The 19,672-nt window shown below is 34.7% G+C and overlaps 1 protein-coding gene across 2 annotated transcripts in view; it reads right to left on the bottom strand.

The window, feature by feature from the left end:
- The window catches only part of MMP16 (matrix metallopeptidase 16), a 163,669-nt gene that overhangs the window by 14,289 nt on the left and 129,708 nt on the right, over window positions 1–19,672 (bottom strand). For both annotated transcript variants that reach the window (XM_021543180.2, XM_077782977.1), the window contains one exon: window positions 6,711–6,849. In XM_021543180.2, coding sequence (XP_021398855.1) covers window positions 6,711–6,849 — 139 coding nt within the window. The remainder of the gene's footprint in view (window positions 1–6,710; window positions 6,850–19,672) is intronic.

The following is a 19,672-nucleotide window of genomic DNA, read 5'->3' as shown; positions in this document are numbered from 1 at the left end:
TGTGAACAACAGATGGCATCCAGTGAATGATCCCAGGCCAGCTCATTTCTGTTTCAGAAGATCATTCAAAATGACAGCTGTTGCACAGCATTGAGAGGCATATGCTGTGATGTATGTAATGCCAATACTTTTCTCTGTGCCTCACAAGGAATAAAAGTCAAAGCAATGTTATGAATAGATCATTATCAGCCATACCCAAAGAGGCAAAGTTAACTATTATCAAGATCAGGTCATACTAAAATAAACAATGGTTATGCACAAGCCATTGTTACAGCACTACTAAGCCATGTACTTTCTGCATATTCAGATTACTGAAGTAAAAGGAAAGTGTAGTTGTGGGAACAGGCATAGGTAACTGAATTTTTCACATAATTGCTTATTAAGAAGCAAATTCTTTCTTAGAAAACAGAGAAAAGGCAAATTTATCAGTATTCTGTGGAGACAGGGGAGCACTGAGATATCTAACATATGTAAGCAAAGCCTATTGATGCTAACTAGCAGGAATTTTATTTAACATTTGCTTCAGAAGACATGTTTAGTCTGCTATAACTGTGTTGATTGTTAATGAGAAGTACTGTATATAAGAAATCCAAATGTCCCATCTGGCTGACAGATTTCATTTCAGTTTTTTGTTTGGTTGGGTTTTTTAGGAGATTTTAGAAGGTTCATTGTTAGTCTTGATTTGGATTTTTTTTTCTGTCTCTCACCTGGAGGAAAGTGGGTGTCTTGATCACAGAATTGATCTGATCAACATTCTGTTGATCAGAACACAATGTAGGAGAAGTTAAAGCTGAAAATCAGTGCAAAAGATGCCCAACTGTGATGAGAATGAGATAATTTTATTTCTAACATATTTATGAAATTTTAAACATAGTACAAATTAGTGCTGAAGTCAGTATGCTTTCATATAGCTCATATTCCACTTACACTAATAGTCAATAAAACTTCATTAATTGTGATAATAATGGAAAGAACTATGACAAAATTAATCATATTTTTTATTCTTATAGATAACTAATGCTTCTTTGGAGTCAAAACCTGTGCCCTTGGCATAAACGACCACTGTGCTTATTTTGCAAAGTTTTTTTTTAAGATCTCTTTGATAGGTTTGTTATTTTCACAAAGAATAAAGCACCGCATGTTTAATGAAGTCTGAAATTTCAGAATGTTTAATCTTTCTGCTTTTATTCCCTAATGTGGGGTCTAATATAATAAGAAGCAAATTGGCAAGGTCAGAAACTGAGGGTGAAGCAAGTGATAAAAAAGCTAAAATGTCTTACTTCTTGAAATAATGCTTTGTTAAATATCATCACTGTAGGGAAACAGCTGAGAAGGATGAACCATGGAATTATTTCAAGCCTCTCAAAATCCATCTATGACATTCCAAAAAAAGTACTGGAAATAAAGGACATCTGTATTGCTATGCTTCACTTAAAATTACAATATTCTATATATTCTTTAGACTGTTTAACTTGCTAGTGACTACTGCCAACAAATATGCAGTTTTTAGCAACTAGTTATTCCTTTTATAGATTCTGAATTCTGAATAATTGTGCTTCATGTGTTTTTGTCTGTATTATTTGCAATTATGGTGTATGTGTAGTGCAAGAAGTGTGTGGCATATAATCACTGTGTTAGAGTGATGAGATGAATTTCCAAATTTTTAAACCATTCTATGTAATTTAAATCAGCTAAAAATAATTAACATCTAATCCTGAATGTTGGTTTATTCCAGCCAACATTCCTCTTAATTTTGGTCTTTCAAGCCTGTATCTACTCTTTTTCTAGAATCCTAAAATTACTATTCATGGTTCCTTTTTCCCCATTCTCTATTTCCCACATCAAGTTTCTGTCATTTATCCATTCCATGATCCGACATTATGGTAAATCTATTTTTCAATATAAAACTGTCAGGCCATGGGGTAAGTGCAGTAGAATGTTATGATGGAGACACTGGTAGTATGAGTTTTACAGCACCATTTCTATTGCTACATTTGGTTTACCGTAACATTCAACCGCACAGATGGCTTGACAATTTCATTTTTAGCACTATATAAATTCCCAAAGGTACACAGAATAAATTTTACTATTCACGTTTTCTCATTAAAAGAAAAAAAGAAAAGGTATCTTTCTGATGCCATCTTATTATCATTCAGCATGGATACTGATAATGAATAATAACAAGAATTCAAACATCTGTTTTTTATAAGCAGCTATCCACCAGATTGCTCTGTATTTTATGAGTATGATCTGGTCTGCTGGGGGCTGATGAGTCCATCTGGCAGGGAACAGGAAGAGCATCTTGGTCATAGGCTTGGCAAGCTGGTAAAGAGGGATTTTAACTAAACTTGCTGGTGGAGGGAGAACCTCAATCCATCTCACTCCTACCAGTTTGATGCCAGTGCCAGCAAGAGATGTCCAGAGCCTGGAGAGAGGTCATAGGTCAGCAGGAGAGCACCTGAAACAGCACAAAAGAATTCCAGCCACTCTAGCCAGTAAATTGGTTTCACTGGGGGCTCCAAATTAAATGCCTCTATGGAAACACACATATTATAGAATAACAACAGGAGCTTGGGACGTGCTTGGAAATTTGTGCACACCTGCAGGGCTGTGATCTTACCAGCATCACAGAGATGTGGTGGGATGGCTTCTACAAATGAAAGGTTACAACGGAAGGCTACTGTCTCTTTATGATGGATGGGCAGGGAAGAGGGCATGGGGGTCTTGTTGTCTGTGTCAATGATCTGCTAGCATGCATGGAGCTCAGCTGGGATGCATGAGGAACTTGTCACAGAATCAGATCATCGTGTTCAACCTACGATCAACACTACCTTATCAACTAAACCATGGCCACATCCAGTTTTTTATTAAACACCCTCAGGGACAGTGACTAAACCACCTCCTGGGCAGACCATTCCAGTACCCATCCACTCTTTCTGTGAGCATTTCTTTTCCCTAATGTCTAGCCTGTATATTTGTAGTGCTCTATGGGTCAGCACTAAAGGGAGGGCAGGAACAGTGACAGTATAGTGTAGGTCAGAGGGGTACATAGTGACATTAAACCAGTACAAGTCCTCTGCTGACGCTTAATCCATCTTTTCTATTTTATTCTCTGAATAACAAATGTAGACATTGGCTTAGGTATGTGCTTGGCTAACACATCTGTATGCTAGACTTGAGATTTAAATTTCCTTCTAGAACTTATTTGTTTGGATCAATTTTAGACTGGTAAAGCACACTACCTGGATAAGGTGTTCTACTTGCTCATCATCTTAGCAACAATCAGCTTGTCTATTTCTAGCACCTCTGAGGGGAGGACATGTACTCTTTTCTCAGGAAATTTTGTGATTGAATAGAAGAAAGAAGACAATGATCATTTACCTACAGTCTATTTATACAGATTTCTGTAATCATGTTCCACAAGGCAGTTGAGATCCTTGGAACAAGAATTTTCAAGGACACCCACACAGAAGACAGCTGAAATTTTTGATTCTGTAGCAGTGGAAAAACACGAATTACACTGATAGAAAAAACACCAACAGGTAGATATTAAGAGTCATGAAGACATGGCAGAGAAGCAATATTTTTTTTTAATTGCACAAGGAAATATAAAGACTTTTGACCCTGGCAAATAAAGGGATAATACAAATGCCATTGGAAAAAATAATAGAAGGAATTTTGAAAAGAAGCAATATGGAAAAAACCCTACAGCAGAATATCTAAATATCATATGATATCAGCTAGAAGGCACAAAACTAACTGGTCTGAAATAGATAACATAAGGTGGGGATGATGTGAAAGTAAAACACAATTCTAACTTCTAAAAATACAATCCTACTGTTCCTGCTTGCTTTAATTAATCTTGATTTAATTTCCCAGAGAAAAAATAGAGGAGTTCCTTCCTCCTTCTGTGGTTTATTATATGTAACCCAGAAACTACAGGACTAACCTATTCCTCTAAGACCTAACAGGAGCCAGTCAGCAGTGGGTGAAGAGTTAAATAATGATGAAACATATTTCAAGGTCACTGGGAAGGAAAAGAAGCAGTTATAACAATAAGCTTGACCATTTCTGTCTGGGGTTCAGATAATGGATGCCAGCATTATCAAGGCAGAAGTCTGAAATGCCCAGGCTAGCTACTTTGTTCTTTGCAGAAGTGGTACAAAGGAATAGCTACAGAATAATATTTTTATCCTTCCATGTCTTATGGACCTAAAAATCAAGCAGTGGGATGGAGATTTGGAGGTACCCTAATCATGATTCTTGACCATATAAACTTTCCAGAGTTAATGACTTAAAGGTTATTTTATGGCAACAGAAATAAAAGCATTTGCTGTATTGAAATAGAAACTTCACTACATATAATATAATTTTCCTTATGATTCACACAAAAAATACAATTTCACTTTTAGCAAAACATAAACTTCATTGTACTGTTATGAAGTGTTTCTGCATGTTATTAAATATTCTTCATTTAACATTATCAAGATCCTGTTTCTGTAGTTGTCGTGGTTTGACACAGAAAAAGAATTTTTTCCGGAAGGAAGAGGTCAATTTGGATATTGACCAATTGAAGGTGGACACACCTCTGAGAACACAGAGGGGTTAAAAGCAGAATTCCCAGGAGAACTCGCTCTCTTTGGTCCCGGTCAGCCACAGTGCAGGATTCTCTCCTGCCCGGCCGTGGCTGGGTGGGGAGGGGAAGGCCCATGGCCTGAATGAGGTGGGACAAGGGTGGAGGGACTGGAACCCCCTGCAGATGGAAGGGTGGAGAAATCTGGGATGTCTCCGTTCCCCCCCAGAGTTTCTCTCCCGAGAGGGAGAGAGAAAGAGACATCAGCAGTTCTGTCGGCAGTTTCACTGTGGGGAAGGAGGAGCTGGGGGGGCCGCAAGGTGCCCAGATGCCCGTGGGAGCCGCTGGAGTCTGGGCATCGAGCTATGCAGGGTGTTCAGACTTTTAACCCTTCCTTGAGGGAATGAAATCTTTGTGCACTTCCCCCCCCCCCCCCCCCCCCCGGCTTGAAAGAGAGGGACACCTTGGACCCTGGGATGTTAGAAGGAGAAATTCTAGATGGGAGGGGGACAAGGAGTGGCTTTTGGCTGGACTTTTTCCTTGGTAGCCACCGACTGAAATCAATCTTCTCCTTCAAGAGAGACTGTATTCTGGGAGGATGCCAGCAGTGAGTCAAGAGACCTGCTTCAGCTGGGAAAAGACAGAAGTGGAGTGAACAGAAAAAAAGTTAGGGGGTTTGTGGTGGTGCCCCCTGTCCTCAGAGAAGGAGAAGAAGATCTTTGTTCTTGGACCCTCGGCCCCAGGGGAAAATGGGAAAATAAGGAGGACTGTGGTCCCAAAAAAATGAAAAACTGAACTGTTGTTTTCTCCCCTCTTGGCAGGGCATCCTTGAAAGGAAAAATCCTAAAAGCAGTCTGTCCATCCATGCATTGGTGGTGAGAGCACTGTGCATGGAAAGGAGAAGGGTCACCATGGCAAACTTTTCTCCAGGCGGTGCCATGTGTGACATGGAAGCACAGGATGTTCCAGCTGTGTTTCTTTGGGGGGTCTGTGGCACAGGAGAGACTCCTGTTCCCTCAATGGACTGGGTATCGATTGTCTGGAGGGTGGAAACCTGATTGGGGTCCAGATTGTGTCTCACTGTGGTTTGTTGGAGTTGGGTGGTGGGAGGAGGAATGCTTTGCAAGGTTTTCATTTTGATCTTTGTGTGCTTTTTTTCCTTTTTCCTTTCTTTCTTTCTTTTGTAGTAGTAGCTTAATAAAGTTTTTTTCTGTTATTAAGCTTGGGCCTGCTTTGCTCTGTTCTCGATTCCACTTCACAGCATTCAATGGAGAGATCACATTTTCATGGGGGCACTGGCATTGTGCCAGTGTCAAACCATGACAGTAGTGAATGAAATAGTCTAACTCCCCATTCAGGACTGCACTTGTAGAAATTAATTAATTTTTAAAAATATAACAACTTTTAAAAATCTACCTTTTTTGTACTGAGTTAAAAAATTAGTCATGCACAACATTAAATAGCTGAACGATTTTTCACATATTTGTTATCTATTCAGTTTCTTCTCTCAAATTATTATTTTATAAAATGTTCTTTACATAATTTGAAGATTTTGTTACTAAGTATGCATTTGTTAAACATATAAGACAACTTAATCATTAAATCTAAATAAGGTACATGTTCAAGAACTTTAATTTTGAAGAACAGTTGATATCTGGAGTGAAATTTGAAAAGAATTGTTAGCAACAATTTGATCTAAATCACCTATTTTGGGGAGTTTATGCTCCTTTCAAAACACTAAATACACATCTATAAAAAAGATGATATTTCCCCACATGAAACTCCTAACATCACAGGTCTTAGATGAAAAAAATACAATGCAGTACAGTGAGGTATATTCATTGTGTCTTCCTAAAACACATTTAAAAAGATATTTCATAGTAGATCACGTCATTTCTGTCTTTATTCTTTCAAATTTTTATTGAATATATAAGAGCAAATGACCTGATGCTGTGAAGGGTAATAATAAATTAAAAATGCAATTGCCAAAGTAGAAAACGTTAACATACATACTCTTCATTTAGCTACCAATTTGCAACAAGATTTACAAATCATTAGTAAAAATAAACAAGATGTGTTTCAAGAAAACATTACACTCAAAAGTGTTGCACAAAATCTTACTTTTGTTCTTTCTTACCTTTAAAGAAGACAAAATTCCCCTCACTGTTTTCATAAACTGCATCAATGCTGGGAGGCAGCCCCCTCCAGAAGTATGTAATCTGCATGGGGTATCCATCCATCACCCTGTTGTTTCTGACTCGCCAAAACCACTGATCCTGGAAACCAAACATACACTTCTTACTACATTTATTTGTGCTCAGCTGCTGTCTTGAAAATACTGAACAGACTAACATGGCATTTTTAGAGTAGACCTTTTGCTAAGTGGATAAGCACATTGTGTTTGCATTTGCCTCACATTACAAATGTTTCAGAACTGGTTTTTGCTGAGGTGGGGATAAGCTGCACACACAAACCAGGTGTTTGGAGCAGACAGCCCTCGGCAGAATGTACAGTGTTATAAGTAACTCTCTCAACTTCATTCTTATAATTTAAAATTTGTGGTCTGACTACAAGTGGTTTTAGACTGGACCATATGCTTATATGCCCAAATTAATGGGACTATATACATACTTTGAAGACCAATTAATTTTGCAGGTCATTTTTTTGCAGTGGCTGCTAACAGTGAAAGGTTGATAGATAGATGTGTAACATTACTTCATCAGTGCAGTAGGAACTATGCTTTGACGACAGTTTTACTGTAGTGAAGGTTAGTAGTCTTTCAAGGGACATTAAATAGAATGGTCAATATTACAGCCATATATATATATATTTATATATAATAGGTCCTAAATCCAGCTAAATCCAATACATGGAACATTAAATGGGTATCAGTAAAGATATTATCACTGTACCACTTCAGAACTTTTCATTTAGACATGAAGGATAGGGTATTTAACTTTTTACACACATTTGAACGTTTTTCCTCATTATTATTATATAAAACAACCCCCTTTAACAATAAAGGAAGTGATGTTCTGCCAGAATCTGTCTCAGTTTATATGGCAACTTTTCCTCTTTGTAAGGAACACACATTTCACAGTGCAACAAAGCCTGTAAAATCATAAAGTCAACAAATATCTTCTAAAGAATGGGTTGTGTTTCAGTTAGTGATTTTTGGAGTATGCTTACATTATTTTATTTTGATAGCAAGACAAATAAAATTATAATTTGCAGAATTGGCACTGAGTTGTATGTCAAAATGTATTTCATATTTTATATTGCTGACTTGCAGTATAATATTTAGAATATTCTTATCTATTATTTGCTCAAATTCCTTAGCAAACCAATAATTTTTCCTGCTATACTATTAAAATCTTGACAATAATACAATTATGACAAAAGTGGAATGTTTGCTTCATTCACCATTTCCCCTTGAATTTGTTTTTAAATCTGTTTATGTGTATACATAGATGTATATAGGTCATTGCCTTTAATGTTGAAATATTCTATTCTGAGGCATAATTGTGAATATAACATGCTGTGTTCTCCTGCTGATGGAATCTCATAGACTTCTTATTTTCCTCATCTATTTTCAGGATATGTACCTGTCCTTGCAATAACCATGGACAACAGGGTATAGCTCATCAGCAAGGATCCTACAGGTTTCCACAAAACTAACATTTTGAAAAATTTATAAGTTTAGCACTTTTATGATCTTATATAAAGAGACAGAGGCTGGTACATGATTTTTCCATGGATACAATTTCAGGGAATCAGCAAATGGAATGTCTGAGGTCAGAATTGAAAATTTGGACCATTTATAAGTTTGGGGAAAGTAGGCATTGGCAGAGGCTGATAGAATAATTTGTTTATGCACATTTAATTTTCCTGGGTGACTTATCCATGAACATGCTGGACTCAATGGTTTTAGACTGACAGAATTATAACTCTGGAACTCAAGAAATGCAGCATGTATCTGTAAAGCATGCCAAGGACCTTTCTGAAGTATCAGATGAGACAGGCTCTGCTTATGGAAAGAATGTCTAATTTCAGCACATATATGTAAAAGTAATTAGTTTATCTTAAAAAAAGTTATATTTACCAGCAATTTTATCATCTGCATTTTGATAAACATGTACATTTGTTTCAAGTATTTTTAACAAGAGTTTATCTCTTATTGAAATTCAAAAGAGGCATAGTCCAAGACAAAGTATATTCACTCTAATAAAGTTCTTTCACACTTTAAGCAAATAGCTTGAAACAATTTCTCTGGTGAAACACTTCTCACTGTATTTGTTTATGTTGAATAAACACAGTTTTGTCTCTTTTGGGAAATGGTGTTTATTGAGAATCCCTTTGCCCTTCCCACTATGTTGGTTAAATATACTTTTTATTATTTTGTTTCCCCAAAAAAACACATTAACTACAGCAAACAGGTTGAACAGAATTTCTCACATGCACTCCAATGCAAAGCCTGACAAATGCATACATTGAATGCATAGATTTTAGTGTCTTTCCTTGCAGGCTAGCAAATGCCTCTTTGTTAGCATCTGTAGATACCCAATTGCTTCAAAAATATGGATTGCTCCTGTGCAGCTGAGATTCTGGTATAATAATGGACCATTAAATATTATGACTATAAACATACCAAATAAATTAAACTGGGGCAATTATTCCCAGTTCAAAAAGCAAAGCTGAAACAAACAAAAATCAACACTTAATTAAGATAGAACTATATATCTAAAACCCATAAAATGGCCTTTGAGTGAGGAGAGACTGTAAGATGTTTCAAAAACTCTATGATGAATAAAGAGTAACAGTTGAATGAAGGAGCAGTACCAGTCACTCAAATTGAATGTTTTGACATTTTATTTAGAAGATGGAATATTTTGAGGAAAAAAAAAAAAAACAAAAAAAGCTTTTTAGAGAAAAAAAGTAAACAAAGGTCATGCATAAATAATTCTGCACTGTCAGTAAATGCTTCGCATATTTTTTTCCTTTGCATTTAAATGGACTAAAATATCATGTATGATCATAGCATATAGTTCCCTCATAGCAACACTTCTTTATTAGCTCAGAGAATTTTAAAAGGAAGAGAGTATTAGAGTAAAAAAATCTGGCTCTTAATGTGTAATTTTCATGCTTTATTGGTAGATACAGTCTCCTCCCAACCTTAGAATATACTTTTTTAGTGATAATTGTGTTCAATTGTTCTTTAAGCTTAATTCTATTAATGCTTAAATATTTACTCCTATGAATAATTAGTTTCCATTTCAGTATTTATAAACTTAACTGTAACTTAAATGTATTTCAGATTCCTTAAGGGACACAACATCTCCAAGTATTTTGCTTTATCCATAATACACAAATTAGTAGAACCTTTAGTGCAAAATTAATGGACCTTTCTTGTCTAGAGCACTGAATTTTCTCTTATGTCTCTGGACCAACAACCATTGTCAATGTTAAAGCATTAATTTGCTACAGAATGTCTAGAGCTCTGACCTTTATTTTATACCTAACAAACTCTCGCTACGATTCTTTAATGACATGTGACACTCTGACTCAAGGTCAAATGATACACTAAAAAAAGAAAGCCTGCACAATATGATAGACATTCAAAAAAACCTATAAGAAGCTAGAAAGAAGGAAAAACAATCAGAAATCTTTGAATTGGTACCTTTTTTAACTACTTAGGAATGAAGGCAGACAGAGAGGTGTGAAACAAAGCCAAAGTGCAACTGTAAACTATATTATTTTGACTATGATTATAAAAATATGTGTAAACCCCCAGTAATTTTGAAATATATTTTGCATTGTACAGCAAAAATCTCTGAATTTCTGCCTGACTTGATGTCTCAGTGCATATATATGGTGCTGTTAAGAGTAGTTCTCTAATAGGATAGAGTGAGATGCAAAATTTAATAGCTACAGATGATAGGGAGAAAAGTTTTACTATTTCTAGATTCCACAGGATAACTGTTTGGCCTATTTAATTTGAAAAAAGAAAAAGCCAAATAAACATCATACTTATGCCCTAAATAAATGTCAAACAAATCAAATACTAAATTTCAATCAATACTGCAGCTTAATATTATTGACAAAATACATCAAGGTATCACACTGGGTCTTGTGTTCTCCCACAAGCATACGCTGATCATGTGCAAAAGCAAGCCTCTGTCAACGGAAGATTAAACGTACCCAGGAGCTAAGCAAAAGAGCTGCGACAGACTGACGCATTCAGACAAATTAATATCCTTCTACTTTTTTTTTTTATTCTAAGTATTGCAGAAAAAATAATAAAAGAAGCCAGTGCAAAATAATATACTAATATATTTTTAACAAATTTAAATTTTTCTCTTAGAGAAAAGGAAGACTTCCAGTTATATACAGAGAAGTTGACAAAAGGACTGTGATCAAGGAGACAATAAAGTTCCCCTACTTCTCTTACATCCTTATGGGATATTAAGAAACTGAATTTGGGAAATGCAAAGTATTGTTATTGTATCTCAACCAAAATAAATTTGGAATATCCTTTTAAAAGTCTTGATCTAATCTCAAAAGGCACTTTTCCGCATCTGCTTCATCAGGTCATGAATTTCATCAGGAAATCCCAATGTTGGTAATAACTGCATTGTGGCATGTGGAATTAAAGCCTTTGTGCCTGCTCATTTGGGGAATTCCACTTTCTTTTAGTAACATCCATTTTCAAATTCTGAATTTGAAATCTATAGCATTTAAGCTAAAGGAAATTACTGAATAAACTAGGAAAACAAACAAACAAACAAAAATTTTTAACAACTTTCTGGGAAATAATTTTAATGGAGCAGAAAATAGAAGATACAGTTCAGTTCAGGGGGTTTAAGGCCAGAAAAATTCTCAGTACAATTCACCTATGAGAAGGATTCTGAATTTATTTTTCTTTTCTGTTTTGCTTTTTTTTCCTCAATGAAACTTATAGACTAGTCTTACTTCAGTTCCTACTTAATCCCATAGTAGAAAACAATTGGCTCTGTTGAGACCAGAATCAGCCATTAAATAGATGCTACCAATCTATCTCATTTTAGGAAACAATTGGACTATTTATACAAACAGAGCTCAGCTCATTATGAAGCTGGTTCACATTAAGAACATACAAAGCTTCTTTAAAATTACAAAGGATTGTTATCCATTTATTAACAGATGGATGTGCAATGCATCACTTATTTGAACTTAGAGAAACATTTCATCTTTCTTAATGTGTCTGGGACAACAGCACAGTTATCTAGTTAGAACAGGGCATAAAGGTTTTCTGAGAGCTGTGGTGAGAAGTCAGAGCATAAAACACCACTCAGAAAAATCTCAGCACTTCCTAGGTTGAGATCCTGAGCCTTCTGCTGATATCCTCACTGGAAATGAAACCAAATAATTGGATTCAATACAAAGATATGCAAAGACATCACCAATTACTTGTTCTGTTTCTTCCTTACTTTCACAAGTAAGGAATTTACTTTGACACCAATTATTAAGAACAATTATATAAAATACCAACTATTTACTGTTGGTACATAGTCAGACACTGAACTCCTGTAGACAAATTAAAAACATTGTTTGTTATGACCTTTATTATTTTCCTTAACAACATGTTACGGCTAACACCATGAACAAAGCTATTAACTACTGTGATTCGGCATAGGAGCAAGTGAAAAACTGACAAACGTTTCCCACTGTTGAATATGGGAAGTGCTAAACTGAGATTGGTTGAAAGTATCTGTCTTCAGCTAAGCTGAGGTTCACTGGTGCAAATACATTTTCAAGAGAAAATATTATGTAGTGATTTTATGTAGGAAATCTTTGCTAAGGAGCATGCTAAGCATTTTTTCCTAGTATCTGTTCTTATCTCCTCTTCTGTACTACTGAAACAATAAAGTGATGTCAAGTAATTTATTCAGGGTCCAAAATGGCCTTACGTTAAAACTTTTCTTCTTGGTATCTTATTCTGAGTCCTAACTATTGGCCTGAAAAGTCTCTTTCACTAATTTGAGATATATCAAAACTACTTTTGATTGTTCATGCTGAAATCTATAGCTATGCTTAAAATAAAAAAAAATAGAAGGAAAAATAAAAGGGAAAAAAATTTTAAAAAGGCTAAAGCAACCCAGAAATTAGACTTCAAAGATCAGGGAAAATATGAAAAGAACCCATTTATTTTCAGAAAGAACTCAAAGGGTTATGGTATTTCATATGCCCTCTTACTCTCTTCACAGGAGAAACCTCTAGTTCTCCTCCCTCATTTGTAAATAGGTCCTTCATGGACCACATATACAACAAAATTGCCATGTGTAGTCTTGCTTATCTGAAATTTGGTTTATGCATTGCCAGAACAACAGGATAGAGCAAGAGGAACTGTGCCTGAAGCTGGAGCAAAAATACCCTTTACCCTCAACATCAAATTCTAAAGTATCGTCGATTAGCCAAAACATATCTAAAACATATCCTGAATTTTTGTAGTAATTTCAATAAGCTGCAATCAAGTATTTCCACTTCTAGTGCTGCACAGTGATAGATCCAGGATGCAGAATTATTCCTCATTTATTTTGTCTTTTAATTTCTTCCTTTCTCTTCTCTCTAATTTTCCTTATTTTACTCTAACTCTAATGTGTACTTTGGTCATTTTTTTCAGGGTGCCAGTGCCCAAGCACTGGCAGAGGGAGCAGCAGGGCTGACCTGTGCTGGAAGACTGCAGGGAATGCCTGGGCCCCTCAGCCAATCTCCTGCCTCTATGGTACTATATTTAAGAAAGGGTAAAAGCATTGCTCCCCACTCAGAGTTCTTTTTCATATTCAAAACCATTTCATGATCAGTAGCAGAGTTGAGAAATTTTTCATTTTATTCCTAATATAAAAATACTGAACATTGATGACAAGTTACACAAGAATTCTGGGGTTCTTCACACTTTGAAGACCACACATTCATTCTTAAACTAGATTCTGCAAATCACTCCTTTGTGCTATGTTTTTTTATTTGAAAAACAACATTCATTGCTCAACTAGTTAAAGAGTTATTTTGTCTAACATCATAAACATAAAAAGAAGATAAAACTATTCATTCTTTTAGAACCATATCATAGGAATGTTAAGGTTGGAAAAGATCTCTAAGATCTAAGATCATCTAAGTCCAACCTTTGACTGAATATCACCATGCCTACCAAAAAAAGCCATTAATATACTTGTGAAGTTTATTTTGGTTGTTGTGTTTTTCCTAATTATCATGTGTATTACAAGACAAATATGTAAAAAGTACTAAATATGGTGAACTTATATTACCTCTTCCTAAACAATATATAACGAAATATTCAGCCAAGTACCACATGCAATTTGGTCATTTACTTTGCAGAAATTATTTTGGACATCTTCCTGGTTGACTATTAGTGTATCAAAACACTTTGTGAAATTCCCTGAATATTGAATGTATAAGACATACAAAGAAAAGCATTTCTTAAAAATAGATCCTAAGCTTAAAAAAAACCATGCTCAAAGGCCAATATTTATAATTTTTTTGATGAACAGTCTTGGTATAATCCAGAGTGATCTGACTGAGAAAGTATGTCTTTCAATGAAGGTAGTGAATGTTGCCTACTTGCAGAGGCATCCACAGCCATGGCTGTAGCTCATTTGGAAAACATCTTGATTGAAATCCTGGCCCTTTTCTGTCACTGTTCATCTCAGTGCAGAAAATACCTGCAGTAACTATCTAACTTACTTTCATTTACGTTACAAAGGTCATATGATAGCTGTTGCCTAGTCCAATTTCTACTGTAGATGAAAACTGTTTATTAAAAAATAATATTCTCTACATTCCCAATTAACAAATTTCTATTACTGCATATAGAAAAAAAATAATTCTAAAATAAATATCTCTTAAAACTGCTCTTAGTATTTGGTGCTCTATGGAAGTAAATAATTTAAGGATACTTTGATGTTTAATATTTAATTTTTTAATACTGCCTCCTCATTTTTTACATCTGTTTTCATTAGTAGATTATTCTTTGATTGATTATAGCCCTTATTTTAATTCTTTCAGTCTTATTCAAATATTTTATAGTAATTTCTTCACTATGAAATTGTAAGTGAACTTTTTATCAATTTTTTGATGTATATCCATCTGTCCTCTATTTTTCCTGTGCAGACAGTACCAATAGCATTTTAGCATTTCTTTCTTTTGTACACATTAACCTTTCAAAAATATCCTGAAGTAATCAAAAGTTGTATTTATGAAACACTATCAGCTCAAGAAAAATCTCTTCTGCAGAATCCATACAAAACATGCTATGGAGTTTTTGGCTAACACCAGCAGCTGGGTAACACTAGATCTCATGTTGTACACGAAACTCAGCAAATGTAGAGGCCTCTAACAACACCATGGGTTGATTTGGGCCTTCTGTGGGTGATTACCATGTACTATATCTCCATCATATATTTTCAAAGAGAACTTGGCTCCTTCTGGAAAATTTTCCACATGAGAACTTGTGCACTGTATCTCTTCAGATTAAAAGTATGACCTTGCACTATGATGCAGCTGGAGATGATATTGTTTTTTCTGATCTGTTCCACAATATATATATATATAAATGGTGAAAACTCCAGTAATTAATGTTTTATATTTACCAATCAAATATGCCTAAAAAAAAAAAAATTTAAAAACCCAAACCAAACAAACAAAAAACCCCACAAATAAACTCCCAAATAAAACCACCCCCAAACCAAAACAAAACAATAAAAAACCCCACACCAAACAAACTCCTTTTGGATGGGTTTCTGTATTCCTAACTAAATTGAGCATTTTAATTCATTCTGATTTTGCTCAAATAGCTAAAATGACTGAGACACTATAAAATGTTCACATTGCCACATTGTTATGATCCAGTATGAAGAAACAAATAGACAGACATAAAAGAAGCAAAATAAAGACCTGCAATGACATCAAATCTAGGCTTACAGCCAAGAATCTCTGGAATGTTCAAATTCCCCCTAATGTTCTGTAGGTATCAGCACAAGCCCATGAAGTGCTACACAAAACTTTTCATCCACACAATGACATTAGGCTTTTACAGAGCAGTTAAGTGTTTATTTCCTCAGTAGTGATTGCACTTTGAGACTACAGAACTACCTGTAAATTTTCTTGAACCCAGTTCTGTTGCCCTTCCCCACAGGGAGTTAACATAAAAGCAATGAGTTCCATGAATTCATGGAGCAGTAGTGTAATCTGCACCATGGAAAGATAAGAAAATTGGACATTTTTTATTACTAAAAAAAAATGCCAATTTTCTTGGTTAGAATTTTAAAAACTTCTCCTGATGCTGAGAAAATAGTATTCTGTTGAAGCATTCTATATTTAATCTGTAAATATTCTAAGAAAGATGAGTCAAATGTAAAAATAAAAATCACCATTTCATGAATACATGCATCTGTCTCTGTCATATGATACAAACATGGAATCTTTGATACATCATCTTTAAAATCGGGCAGGTACATAAAAGGGAATAAACAATGAAAAGAGGTGAAAAAGTTTTAATATGTAGTTACATTATGATATGAGGTGAAGATATGTACTTTGTAGTAGCTATCCTATTCTCTTTATAAATAATACTGGAAAACACCAAGTTGGAATGTAGATTGGCTCTCTCAGAGGCCTGCATTTATATAGGTTATGTCAACACATGATCATGGTTCTTCAAAATATCATGGGACATGTGGTGAACATCATGTGAATGAGTCAAATCTCCTTTTGCACTGACCAACACCTACTTCTTGATATTTCTCTTCCAATAATACATTCCACTTTTGATGCACCCTTTGGGGAATCTAGATAACCCACTATTTCCTATGACATTTTGACAGCTTAAATCTGACAAACATATGAACCTCTAATCTATTTGAAAGCTCAGTAACACTAATTGTACAACTCTCTCCATCACCCAAATAATCTTTGATATGTCATACTCTTTATTTTTCTTCTATCCTTTTGCAACCTCTTTTACCATTTCATTAAAAAAAAAGATCAATAACTGTGGACTACCTTTTTCTCTTTAATGAAAGTGTAAAAAAGATTTCAAAACATGCAAAACTTTCTAGGAATAGAGAGAACATGGGCATAATACCATTTTCAAGATTGTTTGCCAGCTCCACAGTATTTCCTATCACAAAACTATATTGCCTTACCAACAATAGCTATGAAACAGAAATTTCCTTCTTGGAGAAGACCAAGTGTACCACCTAGGATCCTATAGAAAATTTAAGGATTTTTTTCTGAGTTGTTCATAGTTTATTTTTGCTATCTGTCCATGAAAAGAGAATAAAGAATAGTGGGTTTGTGTGCATACACTTCTTTTGTAATGTCACATATAAACCAGTGAAAATGGTTCAGGACAGACTTATCTTTCTCCAAACAATACTGACCAACCACTGCAATGAAATCAGAATAATCTGTTTTTTTTTTTTTCTACTTGTCTACCCTTATCACTCCATCACTTGCAATATGATGCTTCACCATCTGCCAGAGGTGAGCAGATTATTTTAAAAACTACAACAATGTCTGAGTCATCAGGCTCTCTGTAATGACTCAAGCACTCTCTGAAAAACAATAAGGTCACATTAGAGCAAACTCAAATACCTTTCTTAATTTTTATCCATAAAATATATGTGGTATTAAATGAGCAGGGAATGGAAGCCTTGATAAACAAAAGTTCCAGATAACACAAGAGAAGATATGACTTTTTCACAAAAAAATTCTAGAGGCAGGCAGGAAAAACACTGACAGAAGTCATATAGAGAAATTATGAATAAGCCAAAACCATAAATATTTATTTCTAGTTTCATTAATTTAGGTAGATATTCCTGGCAAAGCATGAAGATTAGAAAACTACCAATAGAACAGAGAGGATAAAAAGGTGAAAAAATAATGTGGACCTACATTAATAAGTTTGTGACTATGGCATATCTATAAGATCACTTAGCATAGTTTTCAGCTAAAGGAAGCTTCCAAGTCTGTTTTCAATGTTGAAATAAAATAGAAGTCATTATCATTCACTCTGTTGGCCAAAAGCCTTTGAAGATGAGGCAGTGACAAACCATGTCTACCAGGATTATCCAAAATCAACCATCAGAAGTCTATCATTGATACTGTAGGACCACAGAAATTAGTACTCCAAACATTTTTTTCTAGATGTAATGAAAGATTAAATTTCCTGTAAGCAGTGACATTTTTACTAGAAAGAATTGTTATTATTATTTATACAATTTATTACTAGATCACCTGTATTTTCATATTTCTGTCACATCCATAAATTCATATCAATGAATTTTTCTTTCCATATGCAAATGAAGGTCCCAACCCCTGGCAGGGAAGTTGGAATAGATGATCTTTGAATGTTCCTTCTAACCCAAACCATTTTGATTCTATGGTTCTACAAACTAATAATAGGAAAACATTTACAAGGAAGTAAGGGGAAAAACCAAACATTTAATGATTAAATGAAATGTGCAGTAAATGGAACAGTGACATTACTTAACACTGGCAATTGCTCATCACAGATTTTGTCCCTTTTCCTCTTCCAATACAGTTTAAAGCTCTGTCAATGAACCCTGGTAGCTCCTGTGCTACACTTTGAGAAATGTGCTCCATGTCCTGTAGGTGACTGTATAAGGGTTATTTTGCATTCAAGGGGCTGCAAGATAAGAGGCTAATATATGCTTTTTGTTCTCATTTTAATGCTTATGTTGTCTGATATTGTGCTGACAACAACAACAACAAAAAATCCAGGTAGAAAATCTACTCCAAAAAGTATAGGGCAAAGCTAAGTAAATGTTCTCCCTGGTGGACATAGTAGGATTGAAAAAATGACTGTAGAAGATCCCACAGTAATCAGTGGGTGAACAGTAATCATTTCTAGAGTGTCACAGCTTTGAGGTTGACAGCAATGGCCAATGAACAAAAAAGGACATTAAGAGTGAAACATCCAGAAAACACAGCCAACAATTACATCTGTTATGATAACACAAATATGACAATGATATTCAATTGTCTTTGCTCACTTCCTCTGTTTCTCAGATACAGGGATTAGATCTTGTAGAAAGTGAAGGAATTTATAACAGTGAATATGTAATATCATAAACCACATCTGATTACAGATAAGCTGGCAATGTACATTTTAAAGTAGCAAATGACTGCGGTTATTATAAAGGGCTGGCCAGGCATCACTCCAACACAAAATCAAAGGCTACATCATGATAAGACTAAAGAGAAATGCTGATGAAGTCTTACAGAAAATGGGAAAGGACTGACCTCTACCATTATTAAGTATAACCTTTGAGCTAATACAGTCTATTCTCCTTGGTAAAGATATTTTCATTAGATGAATATGTCAAATCATGACTTAAAATGGTCCCTGCATAATTTTGATTTATTGAATGGAAAGGTAGCATAATCAAATTTGATTTTGTATAGAGAATCAGTTTCTGATTTCATACACTTGGTATTACAAGCTTATCTATTGTTTCTTTTGTGATTTTCCCTAACATGCATTACTCATAATAGATTATTATACCATATATACTCATTATACCAAAGGTAATTAAAACCAAGTAAAATCCTCAGTGTGTTATAGTCAGGGGAGTTTTTTACCATTACTGTCAATTGGGCCTAGTTTCTGATCAAGAGGCAAGGAAAACTTGAAAATATTCAAGCTATAGCTTATAAAAAAGAAGGAAATGCAGCATTTAAGTAAATATATGTTATAAATTTTTGATATTTTTCAATAGATTGCCAAGATTGTGAATTGTGTTTCACTAAGAGGCTGAAAAAATAAACATATGTGTGTTTTACATTAAGATCTCAACTGTGTAGTAGTGCAGTGTTTTGCATAGGAAATGGATAATTTGGAGGAACAAATTAGATTAGTTTATCTGCATTTAAAACCCTGACTAACTTTTACATTGTGAACCTTCAACCCCTTGAAAGAGACAAAAATTAATCAAAGAAACACTAAATATAAATACTGGTAGAATAGATAGCTTTGGATATAAACGGAGATTAAGAAAATATAAGCAAATTATACCACTTCTT

The sequence above is a fragment of the Lonchura striata genome, chromosome 1 (genome assembly GCF_046129695.1).
Source record: "Lonchura striata isolate bLonStr1 chromosome 1, bLonStr1.mat, whole genome shotgun sequence".
NCBI lineage: Eukaryota > Metazoa > Chordata > Aves > Passeriformes > Estrildidae > Lonchura > Lonchura striata.
This window is presented reverse-complemented; position numbering and strand designations above follow the sequence as displayed.